At 41.7% G+C, this 26074-nt stretch overlaps 1 protein-coding gene across 2 annotated transcripts; it reads right to left on the reverse strand.

The window, feature by feature from the left end:
• Positions 1–250: 250 nt before the first annotated feature.
• DUS2 (dihydrouridine synthase 2) lies at positions 251–25918 on the reverse strand. Of its 2 annotated transcripts, XR_015795259.1 has the most exons (17): positions 25833–25918; positions 24472–24629; positions 23532–23577; positions 19630–19721; positions 17307–17350; positions 15853–15913; positions 14372–14419; positions 13603–13668; positions 12492–12562; positions 12274–12360; positions 10497–10665; positions 9184–9305; positions 6846–6989; positions 4863–4950; positions 3165–3238; positions 2921–3046; positions 1360–1496 (listed from the first exon to the last, which is right to left on the reverse strand). XR_015795259.1 is itself a non-coding variant. In XM_007426064.3 (16 exons), exons 2-16 carry the CDS (start codon positions 24595–24597, stop codon positions 1265–1267), a joined length of 1470 nt encoding a protein of 489 aa, XP_007426126.1. In that variant the 5' UTR covers positions 24598–24629; positions 25833–25918; the 3' UTR covers positions 251–1264. The 2 variants fall into 2 exon arrangements, 1 of the variants encoding a protein (XP_007426126.1); XM_007426064.3 differs by lacking the exon at positions 2921–3046 and having other exon boundaries at positions 251–1496.
• Between the last annotated feature and the right edge of the window lie 156 nt (positions 25919–26074).

Consider the following 26074-nt stretch of genomic DNA (forward strand, 5'->3'; position numbering starts at 1 on the left):
TATGCCTACCTACCATCTGGCTGAGTCTCAGATGCTTTCCCATTTCCTTGCCTGACTGAAGTTTAGAGAAGTGCCTCCCCTCCCGATCCCATCCCTGTCCCATGTTTCATTTCTCATTAACGAACATCTGCCAAAATGGAGAGACATAAGGTCATTTGAATAAACCAGATTTGGGCCATTAATTTTCCTTACTTTATCTTGGTTCAGATTTAAATCAAAACAAAAAGACAAAGAGGGCTGAAATCAGAGCTTCGGAGATGATGTGCCTTTTTATTGTTACTTACAAACAATAAATGAAAGGACCACTGTTTGCAATGCAGATTCAAAGTATCACAATTCCGTATTATTTAAAATCATTATGCCCTGCAAAATGTAAGAACAAAAGAATGGAATAGGGTTCCTAGATCCATTCTGGTCACCTGCCCTCCTTGGATAAAATTAGTATTAGGGGAATCACTAGTTTGTACCCAAACATCTGACATTAAACAAGCTGTACATTTTGTTTGCTTGTATCACCCATTTCTTCCCCTAGAGAAGAATCAGCTGTAAATCAAGTATTAAATTCTGAGATAAGTTCCAATCAGAACAATTCAGAATTAAGCTTCCATCTCCCTCATTAACCCTTAGACCAGTGTTTGTCAACCTTGGGAACTTTAAGAAGTGTGGACTTCAACTCCCAGAATTCTCCAGCCAGCCAGGCTGTCCGGGGAATTCTGGGAGTTGAAGTCCACACTTCTTAAAGTTCCCAAGGTTGACAAACACTGCCTTAGACAGAGTCAGCAATGTGGCATTTGTAGGCAACATGAGATGTTTCCCCCTCTCTGCCCTGCAGCGTGTGCAAGCAACCACCATTAAATTTTTAAAATCTTGAAACATCATGCACGTCATAAGATTTCAGGTAAAAAACACGAGATGGTCAGGTTAAGAGAGCCAGTATCTTGCAAGATGTAATGATCTGGCGAGATTGCAGGCAATTTGAATAAGGAATTTTAGGAATGCCTGCCCTGTGACATCCAGAGCCAGGGACCCCTGGCATAAGAGAATTTGACATGGAGATAAAGCTGCTCAATTGGCTTAACTGTCCCAATTAAAAGGCGCAAAAGAAAAAGCCATAAGAAATGCAGTGCATATCCCAAGTAACATGAATCAAAATTCAAATTTACCTGTTCCACCTGATTGCATCCTAAAAAAATAAAGGGCAGAGAATGTGGGTGGAAATCAGGAGCTGCATAGTTGGAAAACACCAGCGAGCATAGCATGGTGTTCAGGAACCATTGCAAAGAGACGTTTTGGGAAGAAAATGAGGTTTCTTGCAAAGAGCTTCCGTCGCAAAGCTGTCTCCGTGTTCACCACAGTTCAAAAGTTCCTGGTCTTGCCTCTTGCGTTTGTTAAGCAAGGTGTGATTTGTATTTTCATTCCGTTTTCCTTCTGGGAGGCCAAGAGTTCTTAAACAGGCAATAGCCGCAGCTTGTTCTGCTAGCTTCTTGGATTTTTCCCTGGAAAGAAAGAGAACAGCCAAAAACTTTTCTTTCCTTCAACCCAAAAAAGAGCTTTATACCCCTAAAAGTTGCTTCACCTATGAGAAAATGTGGCAAAGGGAATCAGAAAGGCCTCAGTCAAATCTGTACCTTACCAAGCTGGATATTTACTGCGTCCCTTCCTATCTTCTCCCACAACAACAATCCTGCCAGGTAGGTTGGGCTGAGAGACAGGGTCTGGCCCAAGTCACCCAGGGAGCTTCTGTGGTTATCTGAGCAGCTGTTCTGGCTTCTTGATGCACGCCCTTGTCCTCCACCCAGCGTGCTTCAAGTGAGATGGCTCTAAAGTGGGCATGGGCTGGCCCCAAATCTGAAAGGACTGAAGGTTGCAAGTAAGGAACCAGCAGTTCTTAGGATAGACAGAAATGTCATGCCAACACTGAGGAAATGTCTCCCAGTCTCAAGGCTGGGAAGAGAACAGTCAAATTTCCACTGATTTGAAAAAGTGGGTCAGAATGTAATCCCCGGAGCAGACGTATATACATAAAGCTCAAACTCTACATTCTGCAGAATATATACTGCATATCTATCACTGCTGTAAAGCAGCTGAGCTAGCCATGCAGTGACTATGAGCTTCTGCCTTAAGCAAGTTCCTGAATATGGGGTTGAACGTTTGGGGTTTCAAGATGTACTGCCATGTGTGAAATTTGACACTGAAAAACACTTCAGCATAACTTAAGTCAGAACTACCCCAAATGGGGTACTGGCTTCACCACCCCAAGGCCGTAAGAAATGTCAGCACAGCAGATGCTTCCCAGGGTTTATAGCAGACATCCATGGGAAGTGGTAACTGAGCAACTCCACTGGACATGCCTGTGGCACTCACAGTCTGACGCGTTTTGAAATGGATAGGCAGATGCTGATTTACTTCAACATTTTTTTCCTCTCAAAGTACACAAAAGTATCAGGAAACCAACCTCTCTACTAAGTGTCACATCTATTTTAACACAGTGGAAAACCATAAAGTTCCATCCTGAATCTAACTTCTGCCATGAATTTTCTACGTGATAAGAGACTTCACTTATCAGCCAGTCCCCCTGTGTGCAATCAAGAATAACGTGATTTACCTTATTGGATTAATGTAAGAATTATTAGTATGTTAGGATTACATTTAAATGCAATTCTCAATCATAGTTTAGCATTATGTGAAGGAGCTGTGTACGCCATTCCCTCCTCTTCTCTTCTGGCACAGCTGCATAGATGTTAGAAGCATCTGCTGGTTTTAGAAAAAGCAGTTGGACTAGTCGCTTGAACCATAAATTATATTTAAGCTTATCTGTGGTGACTTAAAGTATATGCCTTCCTAAACTAGGGTTTGGTTGGAGAATTTGATTGGAGAATTTGAACTAACTATAGTTAAGATTAACCATGCTTTGGATTACCTAAAAATGGAACCAAAAACTTCCAGACTCCTTCCCAGATGTTACCGAGGGCAACAGCCTGACATTTTCTATGGTATGTCCTGCTCTTTAGCCATTCATCTGAATCAGCTTCGCATACAAGAACATCTAAAGGTATTATACAAAAGTTCAGTAGCATTATTATTACCTCTAAGTTGTCCTGTTGAATAACTTCACTCTTTCTAGCAAATGATCCCCTTGCAAAAACAGCTCCCCAAAGACTTACCATAAGGTTGAGCTGTACTTTTGATCTGCAACTGTCACAACAGAACAGAAAAGTCTATCCCGTGGTCTTTCAATCTAAAGCAAGGTGAGAAATGAAGGGTAGTTTGATTTGAAGTAAACACAAGTGATCCATTCAATATGCATTTGAATGAATTTTGGTGAAACTATCAAATCCCCAACAGGTGGGGCATTTCAGTTCAACGCTGGGAACAACCAGCAGCAATTTAAGCTAGGATCCAGAAGCTTAAGGCAGCTGGTCCAACCCATTCAAAGGGGCTTTCAATTCTTTGGTTTTCTTGAACAGCTGCTCCTCCAGAACACAGAGCAAACTGCTTGTTGAAAAGCTGGAGAATTTCAAAAGCAGCTTGTCATGCAACATGCTTGGGCCTAGTGTACAAGCAGAATGTGTCAAAATTCCCACAGGACACATACAAATATTTGCACAGGCCTCAAGTATCTCTTGCTATCGGAGCCAAAGTTTCAGGAGTGCAAGATTCCCTTTTCAAATCAAATATTTATTATGCTCATAGACCAGCATAACAAGATTTCCTTTTAGGGGATGTTTAACAAACAAATTTGCCATATAGATCAGAGGCGGGGAAGATCCCGTCCGCCAAGGGCTGTGTTCCTGAAGGGGATGGCCTGTTAAGCAACGGGCAGGACCAGAGTTCTCTTCTCTTAATACCATTCTTGCTCCACGCTTGCTCAGGAAGCAGAGAACATGGCCACTTGCTGGGTGCATAAACTGCATTCACGCTGCATGTTCCTGTGACTTCCCTGTTTCCTTTGCCTTCAAGGATCCCAACCCACCCACCTAATTCCACTGAGTTTCACAAGCATTTTCATTCTTCAGCAGAAGGAACAGCTGCAGAAGCCATAAAAAGCAGCCCCTGCATTACCTGACTGCAGACAAAATCATCTTGCATCTGATCCTCCTCTCCCCAATCTCCACAACAAAGCAGCAGGAGGACAGAGGGGGGACCAGGCAGCCTGTGCTGCTTCCAGTCCGCAGTCTGTCTGTGCCAGATGTGCAGAAATCAAGACATCTTCCTCTGCAATCCAGCACAAAAACAGCGGGCAGGTTTTGACAGATAAAGGGTAGGTGGCTATGAGTCCCCCTTCCCAGTGATAAATGCTACAAGAAGCATTTCTACAGCAAAGGGTGGGCCATTTTTCTACCTGACTGGCATAAGGGCTGGCATAATTTGCTTCACCTCTGCCCCTTTCCAGCTTCAGTGATTAACAAGCTCTTCAGCCTCATCTGATGGAGGCTGGAGAATTCACCTAACCTCAGCAAAATTCTGCTATTCTTACATGAGATGTTGCAAGAATTCAACATCCATAACTTTCTGCACTGATTTCATGGCTCCTGGCAAGACTGTGTGACTTTAGAGACTTTTAGGTTTTCTAAAACATGTTTATAAAATATGGGATGAGGCTGGAGAACACCAGTGAGCGGTGTGATACCCATCCCTCTCCTACCTGGAAGGAACTTCCAGGTGAGAAGAAACACAGTACATAAGTGTGACACACTACTTGGGAAGTTAATTTGTACACAATAATTAAACCATCCTGAAGTAGCAATCCTCTACTAAGAAGGTGGTCCCACCGAACTTAATACGGGTTCCTTCTGAGTTGAAGGATTGCTTTTCTTTCAAGTGTCGTTCTTGTGAATGTTTTGCAGGAGACAGCATCTTACTGTTTCATAGGCAGGTTGAAGAAGCTTTTCTTTCCTGCACCATTCCAGAAGATACATTTTAGGTGTAATTTGTGGGGGATACTCTCGTCTGAAGAGTAAAAAAAACAGAAAGAAAGAATAAATGAATACACATTGTAGGCCAGAGGCTGCATTAATCTTCAATAGCTTGCTCCAACCTGAATCAGTCCAACTTACTAGATCAGGAGGTAAAGCCCAATCAGTCCAACTTACTAGATAGAATTCTGGGAACTGAAGTCCACACATCTTAAAAGTTGCCAAGTTTGGAAAACACTGTACTAGATGATATAAGGAGAAACTCCTGGAGGTCCCACTCTTCTGGGAGGTGAAGGGAGTTGAAGCCCGGAGGTGCTGCTTTTCAGTGATAACTCCAGTGCTTTGGAATACTTCCCCGAGAGAGATCAGACTAGCTCACTCCCAACTGGGTTTTAGATAGATCTTAAAGACTGAGCTCTTTTCAAGAGTGTTCTAGCTGAGTTCATTATTGAGCTATTCTTTCTCTTTGTTTTCTGACTTTCTATCCTGGTAATGCTTGTGGATAACGGGGCTATGATTTTATGAGGCAGATTTAAATATGTTTAAGCTGTATAGTACTATGAATATGTAATTAACTTTTCATGTCTGGGAAGCTGCGGAGAATCTTTGGATTGCAGTAGGATACAAACATGATAAAGACAAAGTGAATAGTCAAGGAACATACGTGAACCAGTTTTATGAGCTCCTGAAAAACTGTAGAGAATCAGGGAGATGACCTTGATGGAAACAGGCAAGAACTGTTTCCTAAGAAGAGGGGCTGAAATATTCCTTAAGTCTTGAGAAGGAAGATAGTATTTGGAAGTGACGCAGGCAAACTCCTCCCTAGTTCACTGGGGCATAAGAGGGAGGGGAGGTAAAGCCCAATCAAGCTTGCAAGACTCTGTTATTATGGCCTACCAAGAAAATGTAGTTCTAATCTTGCTGTGAAGTCTGTTTCCTGATCTGGTCTACTCCAAAGAGCTGACAGGAATAAATAACTAATTCTAATAACAACTAATTAGAAGAATTATTGTCCTAATCACGCAGAGGGCAGTGGAGCTATGGAGGGCAACGAAGCCTCACTGGCAAATACTGTGGAACTCATGCCCTATCTTCTGAGAATTCAGCGAACATTTCAGCTAATGTATCTTTATCACTGTAAGGGCTAGAAACAAGTCGGCAGATTAGCAGAAATCTGGTTCATTTTAGCATCCATGTTCAGCACAGTATATTCCAGTTCATCACTTTTGTAATAGATGTTTATTATCATCATTTTACAAAGGCTGACTTTAAAATATCTGCATAGTTTTCATTAACAGTTTCCCCTAATATAGGCAACTTTGGGGAGCTAAGGTGGGAGGTGGGCAGGAAGGCATGTCTGATTATAGAGGAAGTGACAAAGCAGAACGAAAACTTTTTAAAAAAAATTCCTTTCAAAAATAAAGGGGCTTTTTTGTGGATTTTTTGTCAGAGGAAACTATTATACTAGCAGACTCTGTCCAAAACTGCCTTCCAGATGCAACTGGAGATCACTGATAGATCTCTGTATCTCTCTCCATAACACCCTTGGTGTAATTATTTATATCTCCAAAGCCTGTAGGATGAGTCCAGCTTTGGCCAACACCATCTGATGGAGAAAAGAGCTGGCTGTCCCTGTGAAACCCAACAAACATTGAGAGAGAAAATGCAGGAGCAACTAACTTTGAAGCAAATTGTGCTGGCTTGAGACTAATTTGACACAGCAAGCCAGCACCTGTGGTATTGTGTGAACCCAACTCATTAATGATATATTCATCAACAAAACATGATTAAAATCATGGATTAATGTGATGCTTGGACACAGCCAACTTATTCAAACCAAGATTAGAACAGCCTATGGCTTAGTGTAACATAGAAGCTCTCTATGTTTAGTCTTGAAAAGAAACAGAGGATGCTAATTATCTTACTTACTTATCAAACCTAACTGCCATTTTGATGACATCTGTGTCTTCAGTGTAATCATCATTATTCTGGTTCTTGACTTGTAGTGAAACTTTTTTCTTCTCCAGAAAATCGGATGCTTCTTGGAAGAAACTACTCATCTCAAAAGCTTCGCTAATTTAAAAAAAAAAAATCAAATTAATTCTAGAAAAATATTCTCGGATTCTGAAAATGAAATATATGTATATGTATGCTTATCAACATACACATTCATACATATATTATGAAAAGCACTGATTATACAGTAAGAGGTAAAGACTCCTCTTTAAAAAAATAAGCTAAAAACTCCTTTGAAACAAACTTAACTCCTGGGGACTACATAGACACACTCCTGTTATTTTCTTGGCAAAAATATGGAATCCACCTGCCACTGTCTTCTTCTGAGAAGTTTAGCCTACTCATTCAGTAACAAGCAGGCCTAACTGTGCTTAACTTTTTGAGATCTATCCCAGCCAGGTAACTGCTGCCCCACAAAACATATGCACTGGAAACCCAACCTTAGTAGTGATTAGGGATAAGAAAGCTGAGAGAGAAAACAGAAGACAATGTTCAGCCTTTCTGCTCCCCTCTTCTGCCTCCTCCTTTTGCCATAATATATTTGTAACCTCAAAGACCTTCCTGTCTTGGGGATTCCCAAGTGGAATGCAGTACACCGACTGGCCACTAGAAAGCAGTCCCAAACTTCGCATCCAAAGAATCAGAAGCAATTATTTGAAGCAACAAGGGAGGTTGCACCAAGATCCTAACTTCATAAGCATATTCAGTGGTCCTCAAAAAAGCCCCAAATGTATCATTCATATTACTTATCTATTATAAGTGCTTTTGTGTTCTTGCACAATGAGTCTAATATGACATTATGGAGAGGACAGAAAATCAGATGCTTCAACTCAAAACATTAATCTTTAAAAATATATGCTGCACGTCTACAAGTTGGATAAATGATTGTTGTGACATCTTACAGACTGACCAATCTACTATTGCATAAACAGTCTACTTTATCTGATGTATTGAAGAGAGGCCTGGGAAAGCTGGATATTACATATACGCTTAGCTACTGGGGGATCAGTGACAGACAGTGACTGCTAACAAAGCAATTGTTACAGTCTGACACATATATTATTACACTGATAGCTGATTAACAAATGTAATGGGGTCTGTGAAAAATGGGGTTATGATGAATTCTAGATACATATAAACTGGGTGGCTTCTAATTATAAACTGACAAGCTGCATTGATAGGGCAACCTGGGAAGCTGTAGAGTAGTAAAGAGATAGCCTTGAAGAAGATATGCCAAGATCATTAGTTAAACATGAGCTTAGCCTGGGAAAACAGGAAAGTATGAGAAAGAAACTAAAGATTGCTCACCTTGATTTCCTTCGATTTAAGAGGAAGTGAAGGGGAAGCAGGCTTTCAAGATTCTGATATTATAATCTATATCAATAGAGTTCTAGTGTTTTCTGTGGTGTGTGTTTCCTAACCTGGCCTCCCTTTAAAGGCTGACAGAAACTCCAGCACAGAGGTGTGCATGTCAAAACACTAGCATGCAGCTAATAATGCTCTGAAACCTAGCCAAAGTTGTCAACTTTTAATATTTAATTAAATATTTGTTCTCCAAAAATTTAACCAACAGAAAATGCTTTAGAAATGTGTCATTCTACAGGCCAGATACATCACATGCTTCCTTAAGCCAGCCCTTAAAATAAAAAATGTTACTTCTGAACATTTTTTTCCCCAAAGCTTGCAAATATTTTGAGTTGGATCAAGTTAGCTAAATTTAAATCATAAAGAACTTAGTGCAACAAGAGTGGCCCACCAAGATGCCAATCCTATCCCCATTTACCTGGGAAGAGGCTTCATTAAAGACTTACTGCTGAGTAGACATGCATAAGAATGTTATTTTAGCCTGGATTCAACCCCTTACATTTAAGCTTTTGAGGTCTATGGGGGTTTTCTGATAATAAAAATAAACCAACCAAATGGTGCTCAGCAGAAACTCATCTTGACAATTTCATGTTTAGATTTTCATATTGCTTTGAATAATATGAAATAAGATGAATAATATGAGTAAGATAAAAATCATATCAGCAATATGAAGATTAGAATATTCCAAATTCCCAAACAGAAGCTTTCCTTCCCGCAATGAGAGTGAACTTACATTAAAAAAAAAAAACAGGAATAAACAGAAGTATTAAGTTTTTGCATTAAAAACTTTAACGAATGTTTTAACACATTTGCATTTTAGTAGTTTACACTATTGGCTTTATCCAGGGACACATAAATTAAAATAAAAACATGAAAATGCTCCTACCAGATTTCCTGCAAGGATTGTGCTGCATGTAACTTCTTTCCTTGTGCATTTTCTAATTGCTCCCTTAACATCTGGCACAAACAATACTTTGTATTGGTGTAATGGTTATCATATCTCACTGCCTAAGGAAAACAAGATGAGTAACAACACTTTAATGAAGGAGGAAAAAACAAAACAGCTTTATAATCAGGGATGCAAATATTTCAAATTTTGTCTCTAGCAGGTTATTCTGTCAAAAGGATTCTTCATATTCTGAGGCTGAAATACTCAGTCTGTCTAAAACTCTTTGTACCTACAAGGTTCCTTGTCACAAAGAACACAATTGTATTCATTTCAGATCTCATTAGGGGAGACTGCCCAAGCCTTCAAATCCAATTCTCAAGTTCATTTCAAGAAAGGTAAATTTCCAACTCTCTTGAGTTGCAGGACATTTTAAAATATGTTAGAAAATTGGTACTAAAAAGTCATATATCAGAGATGTAACTGGACAAACTGTGTAGCTTACAGAGGGGGAACAATTACTGTATTAAGGGCAACATTCCCATTAGTACAATATCTATTTATTTATTAGATTTATATCCCACCTTTCCTTCAGGATCTCAAGGATGTTTACATAGTTGTGATGGAATGGACTTATGAAGGCCAGGCTTAGGGAGATAAGCGTGTTCCTAGCCCCCAACAGGAGCGTGGGAAGTTCAAGAAGATGAGGCTGGCACCTCCCTAAGGAATTCACGGTACTGTGGCTGGCTGGCTGGCTTGGGAACTTGGGTTCAGTCTGGTGAGATTCTGTCTTGAGGTGGAAGCTAATAAATGCAACGGAACTATATTTGCATTGTCTCTTGGAGTTTTTTGGGCTGAACCTGACAGTAGTGCTCCTTCCTCCTTTTTTCCCCACAATGGTAACCCGGTAACATAGGCTAAGAGGGAAGGACTGGTCCAAAGTCACCAAGGGAGATTCTATGGCTGAGGGTGTACAAGAACCTCCCAGGTGCTAGTCAACACCCTAATGCCTAACCCACATTAGCTCTCATATGGTTTGGGAGGGGAGCATGCAGCACCAGAAGCTTCAGAGATGGCTCCTTTTTTCCCCAGGGGCATCTGTGGGGGGCAGTGGGGGGGCAGACTGTATACTTGTTAAAGGCTTTGGAAATTAGGCCAAGAATCACAAGCTGCACTTCTCTTGTATAGGATTGCTAAAACCTGCTGTTATGAAATTCAGAAAAAAAGGAGAATCGAACACTATCCATGGCTTTATGTCACTGCAAACATAAACAAATGTTTTTTCCTAAGACACAACTATCAAGTATACATACGTATTTGATATATTCCTGCATGACATCCTTCAGGGGCAAAGAACCTTCCTTCCTGAAGACAGAGGGGTTCCACATGGCAGCCCGGGCAACCATTACTGAAGATGCTGTGGTCGCCTCCTGGAAGGTCCTAAGATCAGAATATTCTTTGATGAAATCATGGGATCCTCCACTGAAATAAGAAGGACATTGTTCCATCAGTATGGACAAAATGCATTACTAGCAGTGGTGCATGAACGTGATGCAGATGGCCGACTAGATGCTGTATGTTCTGCAGAACAATAAAACTCTGCAGGAAGCAGCTGACGAGTGTTCCTCACTTTTAAAGGATGGGACACCTTCAATAGTGGACATCAAACATTTCAAAGGGTCAAGCACTACACAGACAGTCTGTCCATCATGCATCAAAGTCAAAGTAATCTTTATTGTCATTGTACTACTTGTACAACAAAATTAAATGCCACCCCAGTGCAGCTTTAAAAATATAAAAACCATAGAACACAAAACACATATAACACAACCTTCACATTCCATATTGCACAACCCCTGATGCTGCATTAATACTGCACTATACGGTAGAGTTCAGTATAGTTACAGCTCTAAGATAGAAGCTATTCTTCAGCCTATTTGTCCTTGTTTTCATTACCCTGTACCGTCTGCCAGATGGTAATAGTTCAAAAAAAGGATGTCCCGGGTGGGATGGGTCCTTAAGAATGTTTTGAGCTTCCTTAAGGCAGCGGGAACTATAAAGTTCTTCCAAAGAGGGGAGAGGGCAACCAGTGATCCTCTGGGCAGTGGTGGTAACCCTCTGGAGCACTTTCCTATCTGCCACTGTGCAGCTAGCAAACCATGCACAGGTGCAGTGGGTTAAAATGCTCTCTATAGTACAGCGGTAGAAGGTCGCCAGCAGTTTTTCATTCAGTTGTTTCCTGAGAAGTCTCAGGTAGTATAATCTCTGCTGGGCCCTCTTAACCAAGGCTGCAATATGAGCACCCCAGGTCTAATACTAAGAATGTTAGTATTAATACCCCAGTACAGCAAATGTCTGAAAGTCTGCTAACTGTAGGGGAGGCAACATTTAAACTAGGAATCTTTATGTTCACACTGCACTTTGTCAACCAGTGCAGCTTTTTGGACTAAGCTTCATGTTAAGACCTGCTTTGCTTAACCAGTTTACTCAACAAGCTACAATTAACTAGGTTTACACAATACATTAAGCCATGAGCCATAGTGTTTTTTTAACACCTACATTCATACAACGTGCCACCAAAACCAAATAACTGGTTTAGCATGATGTGTGAACTTCATCTCTGTTGACAAGTACTAGAATATTAGTTCTACGTTTTACTGCATATAGGTTGGGATTCCACACCAACTAAGTATGAGATGTCAATTTGGCTTTCTGAGAATCTCAACACTCAAAAGCAAAATATAGCAACAAAGTTATAGCAAATATATACTCAGATGTGCATGCAGAATCACTGCTGAAGTCTCAGGAGCCAGGGTGTTTGAATCAGTTTTCCAGGAGATGGAAGTGGGGTTTCCCTCCCACAGGAATGAGAAACCAAGACACTGTGCAACTTCATGCAAATATTATAAAGTAGGTAAAGACAATCCCTCTTTTATTTGTGCAGCATGTGGATTGCTTACATGCAGAACCATAATGGTGCATACACACAGCTCTGGGTGCAACTACATAGCCATTTTTCCAGTCTGACTTTTCTTACTATGTGGTCCATTAGTACACCTGGATGCCTTAGAGATAATTAGTTCTACTTACTTGGCTATTACTGGTATAGAAACTGCCTCAGTGATGGCTTTGATCACATCGCACTGGACAGGGTGCTGGGGCCTCTCTTCTTTCTTCCTTCAAAAGGGGAAGATCAGTGATTAGCAGCAGAGAATGTTCTACCAGCAGATCCAATTCTAGCCAGATAGACTTTTATGGTACAGAAGGACTAATGAGAATTTCTCTTTTCAGATGGAGGATGCATTTACCTTCCATGAACTGCAATTGCAGCAACTCCAGCCTGCTCTATCCTCTTCACTAATCTTATAGTTTCTTCTTTCTGAAAATGGGGGGGGAAAAAATCAACGCTCACCCAAGTTTGCTACTTAACTTTCCTGAAGCTAAACGAAGACTGGGTTCAACACAACAAGTACGCACAATCTTTTTTGAGGCAAAAGGCTGCGCTTGGCTTTTGGGTGGTGGCCAGATGGTGTCCTCCATTGGTTGGGCTTGCTCAACCCACTACAATGTGTGTCAGACTCTTGGCAGCTGCATAAAACCCAGAGTGATTCTTCTTTCAAGTATAAGTCTTTAGTGAGATTTATTGAGATGGATGGAAAGGGGTTACAAGAATTACAGCAAATAAACTCTTTCCAATTTTGAACCAGTATGCCCCTGTGTTGTTAGAAATAAAATCAGAAAGCCCCCACTCTAATAGCCTTCCTGGTGAGGAAGCAGGCAACAGAATCTTGTAACTGTTTCTTTAATAGCCTCCTGAAACTTTATAGGGGTGAGAACCCACCATTACAATGTGGGTGGTTAGTTTGAGTTCAGGGTGCCTCGGGAACCCAGGCAATTGGATTTTTTTCAGCAAATTCTGTTTTAACAAATTGAGTAACACAGTGTGATGTGTTCAGTATACAAATGCTCTCCAAAGGCATGTAATTTAATGCATGGACTTTACATAGGTTAATCTCAGTACCCCCTAAACTCCAATAGAGGTTCTGCACCAATTGAAACCACATCTGATCTGGGCTCTTGTTACCAGAGAGTTTTAAAAGCGCAATCCTAGGCATGTTTACCTAGAAATGTTAAGACATACTAAGTTTAATGGGTCTTATTCCCAGATAAGGGCATATAAGTAGTGGTGAACAATTTTTTATCTCTCAGTGGCCACATCCTCATAGATGCTGGGGCTTTATCTTATGCTAATATTTGAAAGGTCCAGAGCCAAATGTAGGTGTGGTTAACATTATCTCCCTTCATTTTCACTCAATGCAACTGCTGCTAACAAAATGTTTACTGAATTTTTGCATCAAAACATTGGACAGTTTTTTTCCCCCAACATGCATTATTTGAAACGTTATAATATGTTCTTACCGATGGCAAAATTCGGATTTTGCAGGTTACTGGCCTAGACACGCCATTGACGAGAGTGGTCAGAATCTAAAGAACAGGAGACAACAGCACCCTTTAAGGACAAGGGATACAGAGTGATTGCTTTGAAAACCTAGGCCAATACTGCAAAAGCCTCTTTGCTCATTCCAAAAAGTCACGTCTCCTCCTCAAGTCCTCAACCAAACGGTGAACAGGCCAAATGACCCTAACGATTTCTTTTACACTTTTCTTGTGAACAAGGTCCGCAGCTGTGCTTGCAAACTGCCATCAACGTACACTTCTGATCACAGCCTGATCCTCCAGGCAAGCACTGAACTAGGAATATGGGAAGCTTGAATATGTTCCCGAACTCTGTTAAGAGTTACTGCCAAGCAAACAATACATCACTCTGCAAAGGAAAATGCAAGGCTAACAGTTTTCTAGGGATGCATCATTCTTCAGATGCATCAAGAATTACTCTGAGAAAGAAACTTATACATGCTTGGGGGAGGGCGGAGGGGGGAGGGGGGAGAAGGGTAGTGGAGAAAGGAGAAAAAAGAGACAGAGAGTGACTACAGAAGTGACATAACAAAAAGCAAGCAAAAAAAAAAATCAGTTAGTTGTGACACTTGTACATTTTTGATACAACTGCACTCAACATTCTCATGTCTTGCTGCCTTTCACAGCCCCCTTCGATTTTTCAAAGCTCCAGCTGCTTGTGTTTTTATAAATAACAACAGAAAATGATCAGCAGGGCACTGAGCATACTTACAGATTCTATTCTGTCAGGATCAGACAAGAGCGCTGCTCCCATTCCTCCCTGGGGAAATGCACACAAAAAGGACCATCACTCATTATCTTAGCAGCCCAGAATGGCTCTACCAAGAAGAACATCCAGCAACGTAACCACAGAATTTCAAAGCTGTGCAGGGAAACCAGCTACTTCTGCCAAACAAGGAGTACCACTGGGGTGAGGTTAACAAGAGAGTCATGCAGGCTGGGGAATTATGGAACTGAAATCCACCTCATTTGGAAGGCACCAAGTTGGAAAAGAGTCCTGCAGCTGAAAGGATTCAGCTTGCAGGGCCAAGAGCCAGAGGCTTGTTGCCATCTGAAGCAAACCGTACAGAGCTAGATGGGCCAAACACAAGGTTCCATAGCTGGGATCAGACATCATGCCAAGCCACAGTTTGCTTTAATCATGATTTGTTGAAATAAACCACAGTGGCCAGGTTTGCACGTAATACTAAATTGTACTGTCTAGTTTACAAACCACAACATCTAGTAGGCACATTGTACTAAGCCAAAATCAGGCAATCCTATTAGGATTTTGCACGAAGTGTGAATCCAGGCTACCAGCTGACTCCAACTGCTTCTTCACAGGAGTCAATACAAACGGCCCAAGATTGTCTTGTTTCAAAATATTCTTGCTGTATTTTATATTAGTCTATTAATTATATTTTGCTCTGTCTTGTGGAAAGTTCAGAACAACCCATGTGACCCTCCCAATGCTTTCCTATTTAGATCCCAATCATGCCACCAGATCATGCATTAACCGAGAATACTCTGAAATGAATGGAAGTAGTAGAAGGGATTTTTTGTATCTACTCAATAATTCAGATAGAAGTGAATCAGGAACTCAAAAGGCTAGCACACATATTTTCCTGGAGCTAGAGACTCACATCTTTAGTATGCAAAAAAGGGAAGCTTAGTTTGAACACAACTGATCAGAAGTGGTCCACACTGCTAAATCAGCCAAACCTAACAGGATGGCTTCAGTCACTATTTGTCGACTGTTAGGTTCAAGCAGGGAATACTAATGTCTCTTTCCCAATATGACAGAACTGAGACACAAAAACTCTGATTATGATTCTGGCTTGAGAGAAAAACAGGCAAGCAAGCTCATTCACATGTCATTCTGAAAAACAACTTAATTTGTTTTCCTGTTCCTGGGCCCAAGGTTTCTGTTAATACACTTAGCTGCTATGACACAACATATAATTACTTCAGTTAAGTGCAATTCTATTTGCAGCCTGCAAATACCTGGGAGTCATTTCAAAAACTTGAAAGAAAAAGGATGTTTCATACTTTTATAGTCAAGATGAGCAAGAAAGATGGCAATAATTCAAATAATGCTCCAAGTTATGCAGATGTTCGCCAAATCAAAGGTACTGCATGGCATCTAGTGATCAACAGGTGATAAACACGATTCATAAAGAAAAAAAAATTGCAGCTGGGCAAGATCCATCTTACCTTTGTGGAATATTCTTTGGGGCACCCCATGTTAACATCAATGCCAGCGACATCATTCTCTCTGAAACGACAAAGGCAAAAAGGCAATCACAAATGCATAAGGGGGGGGTTAACATGTATTTAAACACACACACATTATTAAGCAATTCATTTTTCAGAGTAACTTACAAGTGGCTGAAAGGGTGAGATGCAAAGCAATTGTTTGTTCTATCATCTTTGTGCAGAAAACCAAGAGAACCCTTCCATTTATTCCTGAAGCATTTCCTTCAGTTTGTTTATTTATTTGTTTGTTTCAATTTATAAGTTCATTGTCAGGAAGAGCAAAATTTCTCTCTGTCCAGACCAGATACAGCTCACGTACTAGCAGTTTCCAAGGATCCTGCTACTGACCTTACAGGATTCACAGCATGCCATGTATGAGTTGCACCTTCACCACAGAGAATACAACTCTGCTTTAAATTACCATAAGGTATCTTTCACTGCACTTTTTGGGGTTCTGTGCATTTGTTACAAAACTTCAGGAACATCACTTCCAGACTTACTATAAGATTTAATTTGCTTCTATTGAAGAATGAGAAACAAGCAGAGTTTCTAAACCGTTCTGCTAATCAATTCAAGGAATACTTTGCATAAATAAGCAACAGCTTTAAGCTATCATCAACCCTAGCCAGCTACAAATTCCTTGGGTGAATTTGTGTGTGTCGATCATTGGTTAGATCAATGCTATCCTTTTCTCCTCCGGGAACTCAAGGCAGATAAAATAAATACTCCACCTTTCCACTTTAGCCACACAGCAGTCTTATGAGGTTGGTTAGGATAAAAGAGCATATGGCCCCAAAGTCATCCCATGGCTGAGTGGGGATTTTAACCTGGGTCTCTCCAATCCTAATCCAACACTCCAATCCAGTGTTTCTCAACCTTGGCAACTTTAAGATGAGTGGACTTCAACTCCCAGAATTCCCTAGCCAGCCATGCTGGCTGGGGAATTCTGGGAGTTGAAGGCCACACATCTTAAAGTTGCTAAGGTTGAGAAACACTACTCTAACCGCTATGCCAAACTAATGCTGTCAACTTTTATTCCTGAGATGTGCAAAATGTAAAAGAGAATAAACTTTAGAAAAATGGAAATTTGGAGTGGATCTGCACCCCAGGCTGATCTAACTGGTAAAGGTTAATGCCAAATAAAGTCAAGTCTATACCTGATCCCATTTGTTTTCTCTTTCTTCTTTTATTCTTTGTTCCTTGTCATTTTTGTGTCCTTATGTTTTGGAGGGAGGGGCTGATGTGGCATTGTTAGCATTGCTATGATTGCTTTGACTGGTTTCAACCTCACTGAGGATGTTTTACGTTTTTTTTATATAGCCTATAAGCGGCTGAGAATTGTTTGATTGCAGCAGGAAAGAAGTACAATAAATAAGTAAAATGCATGTAAAGATATTCTGACAGATACATACACAAGTTTGGCTACTGCCAAGGCTCTCTCGGCATCGGCTGTGCCCTGAACAACAGTGAGGAGAAAAACATACAGGCATTATTTTTCTAGAAAGATAATTACAGCTCATTCTTCGGCTCAAGAGCTCCCAGAGCTGCTCACATATACAGTGGTACCTTGGGTTACGAACGCCTCTACTAACGAACATTTCGGGTTACAACCAGCTTCGGCAGGAAAAAATTACCTCGGGTTACGAACTCGCCTCGACTTACGAACCGGATCCGCGGCCGTTTTCCCTGCTGTCACGCGGTCGCGGCTTCCTGTGGGCGAGGTCGCGGTAGCAAGGAGACGTTCGGTGAGGCTTGTGGTGTGTTTTGTGGTGTTTTGCAAAGGTTTTTGGTGTGCATGTTAGCATGGCTCCAAAGAAAATGCAGAGCAGGCTTGGTGGGAGTAAGGCTCTGAAGAGAAAATTGCCTCGGGTTGCGACCAAATTCAGGCGGAGGGTGGAACGGATTAACCGGATTTACATTGAACCCTATGGGGAAATTTGCCTTGGGTTTCGACCAAATTCGGAGGGTGGAACGGATTAACCGGATTTACATTGAACCCTATGGGAAAATTTGCTTCAGGTTACGACCAACTCGGGATACGTCCAGAGTCACGGAACAGATTAAGTTCGTATCCCGAGGCACCACTGTACATTAAATCAGTATAGGTAGTCCTCACTTAACGACCCTAATTGGGATGGGAAACTGTGTTAAGTGAAGCAGTCGCTAAGTGGGAAATCATGTGACCGTGACTGTGCTTTCTGGCTGGAAAGAGACAAGACTACTTAGTTTCACAACTTCGGCTTTTGTTTGCCTCCTAACCACTCCCCCCCAGCCCCACTTTGGAATGCTCAAGTGCCTGCTTGCTGTCTTGCACACATCAAAAGCAATGTGATCACACCACAGCCCAGGACTGGGAGCAGCACACTATGCAAAGAGCTTACAGTACTCCCCTGAAATCTCTTCCTTTCCAATCTCTCTGCTCTGTGTGGGGCGGAAGGAGGGAGGTCAGGCAAAGGAGAGATTGCCTACAGAAATCGCTTGCTTTTTTTCTCCCCCCACTCTGCCCCCTGCAGAGCAGAGAGACTGGAGAGGAAGAGATTTCAAAAGAGTAAGCTGTTTACATAGTGTGCCTTGGCTCCCAGCCCCAGGCTGCTGGCGCAATCACATTGCTTTCGATGTGTAGAAGAGCAAACAGTTTATTTTCTTGCAATCCCTTTCTCTCCAATCAACCTGCTCTGCAAGGGGGGGGGGGGAGAAGGAAAAAAAAACACAGGTCAGGCACAGGGCAATGCATACGGACTGTAATGGCAATCATGTGACTGAGGGATGCTGCAAAGGTCATAAATGGGCTGTAAAGTTATTTTTTCAGCAGCTTTGTAACTTCAAACAGTCACTGAACAAATGGTCAGTAAATGAGGACTACCTGTAAAACATAAAAATCAGTGCAGCCACACACCTCAAGAATAGCTTTTGAACAGCAGTTCAAACAGTTTAGGAATTAAAAACCAGAAGGATTAATGTACTAGGGGATTATAATATACTATAAACATTTCTTCTGTGTTCAAAATATTATTTTTGAACTTGGTTATCCTCAGCCTAAGCTATTGCTTGTTGAAATACATCAGAATGAAGAGTAACAACCATTTGCCTAATCTGGACAACACAGACTGCCTTTAATTAAAACAGCCTATTGCATTCCAAGTCAGATTCCATAAAAGCAAAATAAAAATCCCCAAGTGTGCAGGTATGCCTGGGATACAGGGGAACCATATTTATCACTGTATCTAAGCATTCTCAGTGGAAGCCAGGGAAGATGGCGAATTGCAAAAACACACATCAAAATTATTTGCTGACGATTACTCAAACTCAAAAACGCTTTAATACTGTTAATGGAACGTATCCAACTTTATGTCACATTACCAGATTAATAATGAAAGAACCTGAATGCTGAGATGGAACTCGGCAGAGGAAGAAAGCTGTAGTGTATCAAGTAACATTGTTACAGAAAAAAAATCATTTTTAAGGAATAAATTTGACTAAAAGAAAAGATGTATTAAAAATAATAACCTATCGAGTTGGAAAAGTAAAATAGATATTTTTAGATGGAAAATGTTGCCCACCCTGGCTTAGCAGTGCGAATGAACCCAGCCTTGTAGTATTTAGAGTCACTCTGGATTCAACCTTGTGAAACAAAATACATTCCTCATTTCTTTTCTGTTAGTAAAATTACAAGGCAATTAACATGATTTTACTTTAGCAGTTGGTTTTGTTTTCGTAAATCATACAGATTTATACCATTTGAAAAACAACACAGTCTTTTTCCCTTTCACAAGTCCTGAACACAACTCTCTCATTGGGAGCAACAAAGTCCACAGTTCCAAGTATATCTGCGGGACAAAAAGGGAACAAGTCTGTATTAAGGACTTAATTAACACATTAATTTTAATTAATTAATTATTAACACATCCATACTGCCATTCAAGATTTCACTTTTTAGATCATAAGAGACTACTGATTACAGCCAAAGATTAAAATATGCTACCAATACTGAAAGTTCAATTTATTTTATTTTATTTTATTTTAATTTATTTATTAGATTTCTCTCCTGCCCATCTCCCCTACAATAGGGGACGCTGGGCGGGTTACAAAGACATTAAAACTATAAATATATATAAAATACATACCATATATACAATTAAAACAATACTAAAAACAAAAAAATCCAAGAAGATGGAAAATCAGGGCGAGGACAGCCAGCCACTATGGGGCTAGCCATCTCCCTGCTTGAGATGTTCCCTCCCCACCCCAGGCCAAGTGGCAGAACCAGGTCTTCAAGGTCCTTTGGAAGGCCAGGAGTGAGGGGGCCAATCGCACCTCCGAGGGCAGAATGTTCCAAAGGGCAGGGGCTACCGCAGAGAAGGCCCGCCTTCTGGACCCCGCTAGACAAAGTTCTTTTACTGAGGGGGTCCGAAGCATGCCTTCTCTGTGTGACCGGGTGGGACGGGTTGAAGTCATAGGGGAGAGGCGGTCCCTTAGGTAACCTGGTCCCATGCCATGTAGGGCTTTAAAGGTAATAACCAACACCTTGAATTGGACCCGGAAGCAAACTGGTACCCAATGCAGCTCGCGGAGCAGTGGTGTTACATGGGCCCTTCTCGGGGCTCCAAAAATAGCCCGCGCGGCTGCATTCTGGACCAGCTGTAGCTTCCGGATACTCTTCAAGGATAACCCCATGTAGAGCGCATTGCAATAGTCTACCTGGGAGATAACAAGGGTGTGAGTGACTGTTCAATGGGCTTCTCGATCCAGGAAAGGGCGTAACTGATGCACAACCTGAAGTTGTGCAAAGGCCCTCCTTGCCATGGCTGCCACCTGCTCTTCAAGCAGGAGCCGTGAGTCTAGGACCCCCCCCAGATTACGCACTGGGTCTGTCTGGGGTAGTGTCACCCCATCGAGCACCAGAGATGACAAAGTCCCAGATACAGAGGAGCCATTAGCCCACAGCCACTCTGTCTTACCAGGGTTCAGCCAAAGCCTGTTGCTCCCCATCCAGACCCTTACAGCCTCCAGGCACCGTGAAAGGGTGGCCACGGCATCACTTACTTCACCAGGGATGGAGATGTATAGCTGCATATCATCAGCATACTGATGATACCTCACCCCATGATGACAGATGATCTCACCCAGCGGCTTCATGTAGATGTTGAAAAGGAGTGGGGAGAGAACCGAACCCTGTGGCACCCCACACAGGAGGGGCCGAGGATGAGACCTCTCGCTCCCTATCAACACCGATTGGGATCAGCCCTGAAGAAAGGAGACGAACCAGCACAATACTGTGCCGCCCACCCCCAATTCCCTGAGCCGTCCCAACAGGATACTGTAGTAGACAGTATCGAAAGCCGCTGAGAGATCAAGGAGAGCAAGGATGGTTGCACTTCCACCATCCCGCTCCCACCAGAGATCATCCATAAGTGCGACCGTTTCCGTTCCATAACCGGGCCTGAAACCTGACTGGAAAGGGTCCAGATAATCCGTTTCCTCCAGGACCCTTTGGAGCTGTGAAGCTCTCAACCACCTTCCCCAAAAAGGGGAGGTGGGAGACTGGATGAAAATTGTCCAGTACGGTGGGATCCAGGGAGGGTTTCTTGAGGAGGGGGTGCATCAACGCCTCCTTGAAGGCAGCCGGAAACACCCCCTCCTGCAATGATGTAGTAACCATCGCCTGGATCCAACCACATGTCACCTCCCGAGCTGCTTTCACCAGCCAGGAGGGGCATGGGTCAAGATGGCAAGTGGTGGCCTTCACAGTCCCCAGGACCTGTCCACTTCCTCAGGAGCAACAGGATCAAACTGTTCCCAGATAACTGGGTAAGAACGGTCCCCCGGTATCTCCCCAGACCCTGCCCCACGTTCGGAGTCTAACTTGGAATGAATCCAAGCGACTTTGTCCTGCAGATGCCCTGAAAATTCCTCCGCACAGCCCTGCAAATGAACCCCCACATCCCCCTTGCCAAGGAGGGACCTAGTGATCCTAAACAGGGCCGCCGGGCGGCATTCTGCAGACGCAATAAGGGCGGAAAAGTATTGGCGCTTTGCCCCCCTTATTGCCATAATGTAGTCCTTAACAGCGGCTCTAACCTGTGTTCGGTCGGATTCAGTCTTTCTTTCTCCAGTAGCACTCTAGACCTCTCTTAACCCTCTTCAGCACCCTCAACTCCTCCGTAAACCACGGGGAGTGTCAGGGCCGATGTGGCAAGAGAGGTCACATAGGCGCGATCCTGTCCAAGGCCCCAGCCGCCTCCCTAAATTTGCAATTTTCTTTATTAAATTTATTGGATATGGCACTTTTACATAAGTTCTGAATACTTCTAAAGAATGTATTCTTTACATAAGTATCAAAAACAATACATTTAATAATCTACAAATAAAGTTGAATGTGCCAGCAATTTATAAGACAAGTCATATGGAAGAACAACAGGACATCTTGTTATTATATATATCATATTATTATATACATGTTTAGCTTAGTTAGTTTACAGGTGGAGTGATTATCTACGCCATAATTTGGTCAAAGGCCTTCCCCAAATGTAAAACTGGGCTGCTCTGAAAATGCATTCTAGCAGCCAAAGAGTTTATGGAAAATATTCAGCAGTCTGTTGAAGACAGCCCAATGTTTTAATTATTTTGCTAGACTCTTAAAATACATTCAGAGTTAGGAAAACAAACTGGAGTTTTATTTCATTCACGAACAAAGACCACTTACAGTATCCTGAAACGTGCTTCATTCTAAATACAGTTGAAGTATATTTGACAGGTAAAAGAAATGTTGGGAATTGTTCTAACAAAGGTATTAAAGGTCAGACATAATTATCAGGGATCAAAATTCCCTTCTCCAACTTCTAAGACATGATTATGCTTTTAAAAATCATTTCAGGCTGAATTAGCAGATGGCTGACATGATTTTCCAATTATGGATTTTTAAAAGCCAAATTAGCAATTACCAATTTCTTTGTATTTAATAGTTTCAAACAAGGCATTTTTATAGAAGCACTATAATTTGTATGGCACTGTTAAATGGAAATGCTGAAATTTTGCTGATTGAGCAATTTGTAAAAATAATTTTTATAATCCAGGCAATGGGCTTTATTGTTAATGTGTACATGTACACATGGGGTGTTCCCACAACAAGTGAAGCATGGCTTAGCATTAACCATGCACAAGAGACTTATCAATGGATCCTGCAACACCTTCCATGGGGAGAAGGAAAAATAGTGAAGTAGAACACTGCTGCAAAAGCAGTTCAGCCATGTGGCTGCTCCTGCAACCAGTCTCTATGCCTAACTGTACTTTACCCCATCGCTCAACTTCAAACATGTGGAGGCACACTGCAGCAAATACGTATGTCAAAAACTCAGACTGTAGCTTTGATGGAGGACCCCGGAAATCATGGTTCAGTTAATCACAAGTTATCATGTCAGAGGTTAATGAGTGACATATTCAAATATGGATTATGGAATTATGGGAACATATTACCAAATTATTTTAGTACTGTTAATTTCAATTGTATCAAGACACCTTAATTTCTTTACCAAGTGCTTTATCTAAAGAAAACAAGCAGTGCTAATCATTGTTTTAAACTACCAGCTTAAGAACTTTTTCATCTTATTTTTCACTCAAATATCAAATAAAATACTTGCCATTTACAACTCTTTTGCATTGAAGCATCTTTATGTCAATCAGCTCCTTAAAGAATAGGGCAAAAGTTACTAAAGCATTCAACCCAATAGAAAAAAACAGAAACAGCTTTAAAAAATGACATCCCCTCCCTCAGCAACAGATAACGTAAAAGATATCCATGCTGTTTTTTTAGCAACAGTGTCTAAGTGGCTTGTCATTGCTGCCTTCTGAGATATTTTCAGACTTCCCAGACTAGCTTTCAGCTCTGGAAATTCCCTTGTGATCTCCTTTCCAAGTACTAGTCAGTATTGGTCAGGTACTGCCACTTGCTGAGGCAGATCTAATTATATTAATATTGGAAGAGACTTCTACAATCAGTCCAAAACACTTGGTTCAAATATGGTTTCTAGCAATCTACTTGTGAACTCTACTCAGAGTATTTCTGTTAATTACTACTTTATTATGATTAGTGACCTGTACACTCTGTTAATTAAGACAGCAGTGGGGAATTGATCCAACAGTGGCCACAGAAACAGGCGGAAGGCAAATACACGTGACTCTGAAGCTGTCTCTCAGTTTCTTAATAGTGGCAAAACTATATTCCCTCAAGATCCTTGTGATGTGTTGTGTACAGAACCTTATATTTGGATCAAGTGTCTGAGTGGTAATATTCAGTATCAATCCTTCTGATCCTACTCTACTTTCACAGGCAAAGGGTTCTAAATGCAGAAATGGAGATGGAGGGAAGGTGAACAGCGCAAAAATGAAGTTTTCTCCTCTATATTATTGAAATCAGGAAAAAAAATCCATAGTAAAAATAAACACAGCTAACTAAACGTACTGATCTGTCACTTGATGTGGTAAGATTCAAATTCAAGTGTTGCCTCAGTAAATAAATACCTGTAATCTTTATCTCCTGAATCCAATCTGAAAGAGACAGAAATATCCTTTGTCCCCTACCTCACAATATACAATATCAGCACCATAATCCAAAGCCAGTAGTCTCATCGGCAGGGTCCCAACCCGCACCATTGGAGCCAATATTGCTTTATTTATGAAATTGAGGGATGTGCAGTTCACTGGCATTATGTCTTCTGAATCAGCTGAAACAAAGAAAACTAGAACAAAAACATATGTTCAAAAATTGAAGAGTGCCACTGAGTAGTAGTATAAACATTGTATAATTATTACAAAATTATTCTTTAAATAAATAGAGAAAACCACCTAGTGCACTTACAACAACAACTATCACAGTCAGATACAGCATCTAACCCTAGTTTAATTCATTTGTTGGTATATACAAAGGAACCTACTCTAACCAAGTAAGATTTGATTCTGGCAAAATAGCTGAAAACATACATAGAAGCTGAGCTGCAAATTTCAACCCGATTAATAATGGCTTGGTGTTACATCCATGTCCACTATCCTACCCTAATGCTTTTGGATTCTGCCCTCTCAACTGGGATGCTGAGATATAAGGCAAAGATTCTTAAAAAAAAACAAAAAAAACTCTCCCAGATCAAACTGTAATGAGATAAAAAAAGTTTCTATTTTTTTCATTCCATAGATCGCTTTATCTGTCTTGATCATGTACCCTATTTCCCCTCCTAAAAAGTTAGATGGGGGCCATATTCCCCTCTTCTCAAGAGTACCTCACCCACAGTGCTTTCATTCCCTCCTCGCTGGACTTGTAATTATTATTATATTTTTATCCTTTTTATATTTATATTTCCACCTTTTTATATATAATTTTTATATATATTTCCACCTTTTTATATATAACTCAAGGTAAGAAAGATACCTAATACTTCTGCCCCCTTTTCCCCACTACAACAACCCTGTGAGGTGGGTTGGGCTGAGAGAGAGGGACTGGCCAGAGTCACCCAGCCGGCTTTCATGCCTGAGGGAGGCCTAGAACTCACAGTCTCCTGGTTTCTTTGTACCTTCACCACTACACCAAACCTAGGTTTATTACTGTTTTCTACCAGTTTTATTACATGGCCACATTGAGGCGGCTTATAAAGCGTGGATAAATGAATGGGCCGGGCCCTTCGCTGCCCTTCCCCCACTTTTTCAGCCTCTTTCCTAAAATGTGGGGCCCAGAAGCGGAACTAAGGCGGGGTCTGGCCGGAGCCCTCCCCCCACTGGAGACCCCAGCCGCCCTTTCTGCCTTCAAGCGCCCCTCCCCAAGGCGAAGGGCTCCAGAACCGTCGCAGGGGACCTGCTGGGCCCAGCCTGCCCCGGGGGGAGCCCCGGCCCTTCCCACCGCGATGGGGCGCAGGCGAAGGGTCCGCTCGGAAGCGGCTCCCAGAGCAACTCACCACCACACGCCGGCTCCCATCGCTTGGACCAGCCTCACCCACTCCTGCGCATGCGCCAGGCGACGGGCTATGACATCACCGCCCCGTCCTTTCACCTCAGACTCGAGGCAGAGATAGGAAAGTTAGGAGATGCCCGCATTGAAGCAAGTTCCAAAGATGGGCATTTCAAAATAAAACTATGAAATCACCCTTTAAACGTGTAGTGATCTTGCACCAATTAAAATTATACTTGCGCCCATGGC

This window comes from Python bivittatus, unplaced genomic scaffold (assembly GCF_059951505.1).
Source record: "Python bivittatus isolate LINGU-HERP-01145 unplaced genomic scaffold, Pbiv_v1 ctg000190_np1212, whole genome shotgun sequence".
In the NCBI taxonomy this organism is placed as follows: Eukaryota; Metazoa; Chordata; class Lepidosauria; order Squamata; family Pythonidae; genus Python; species Python bivittatus.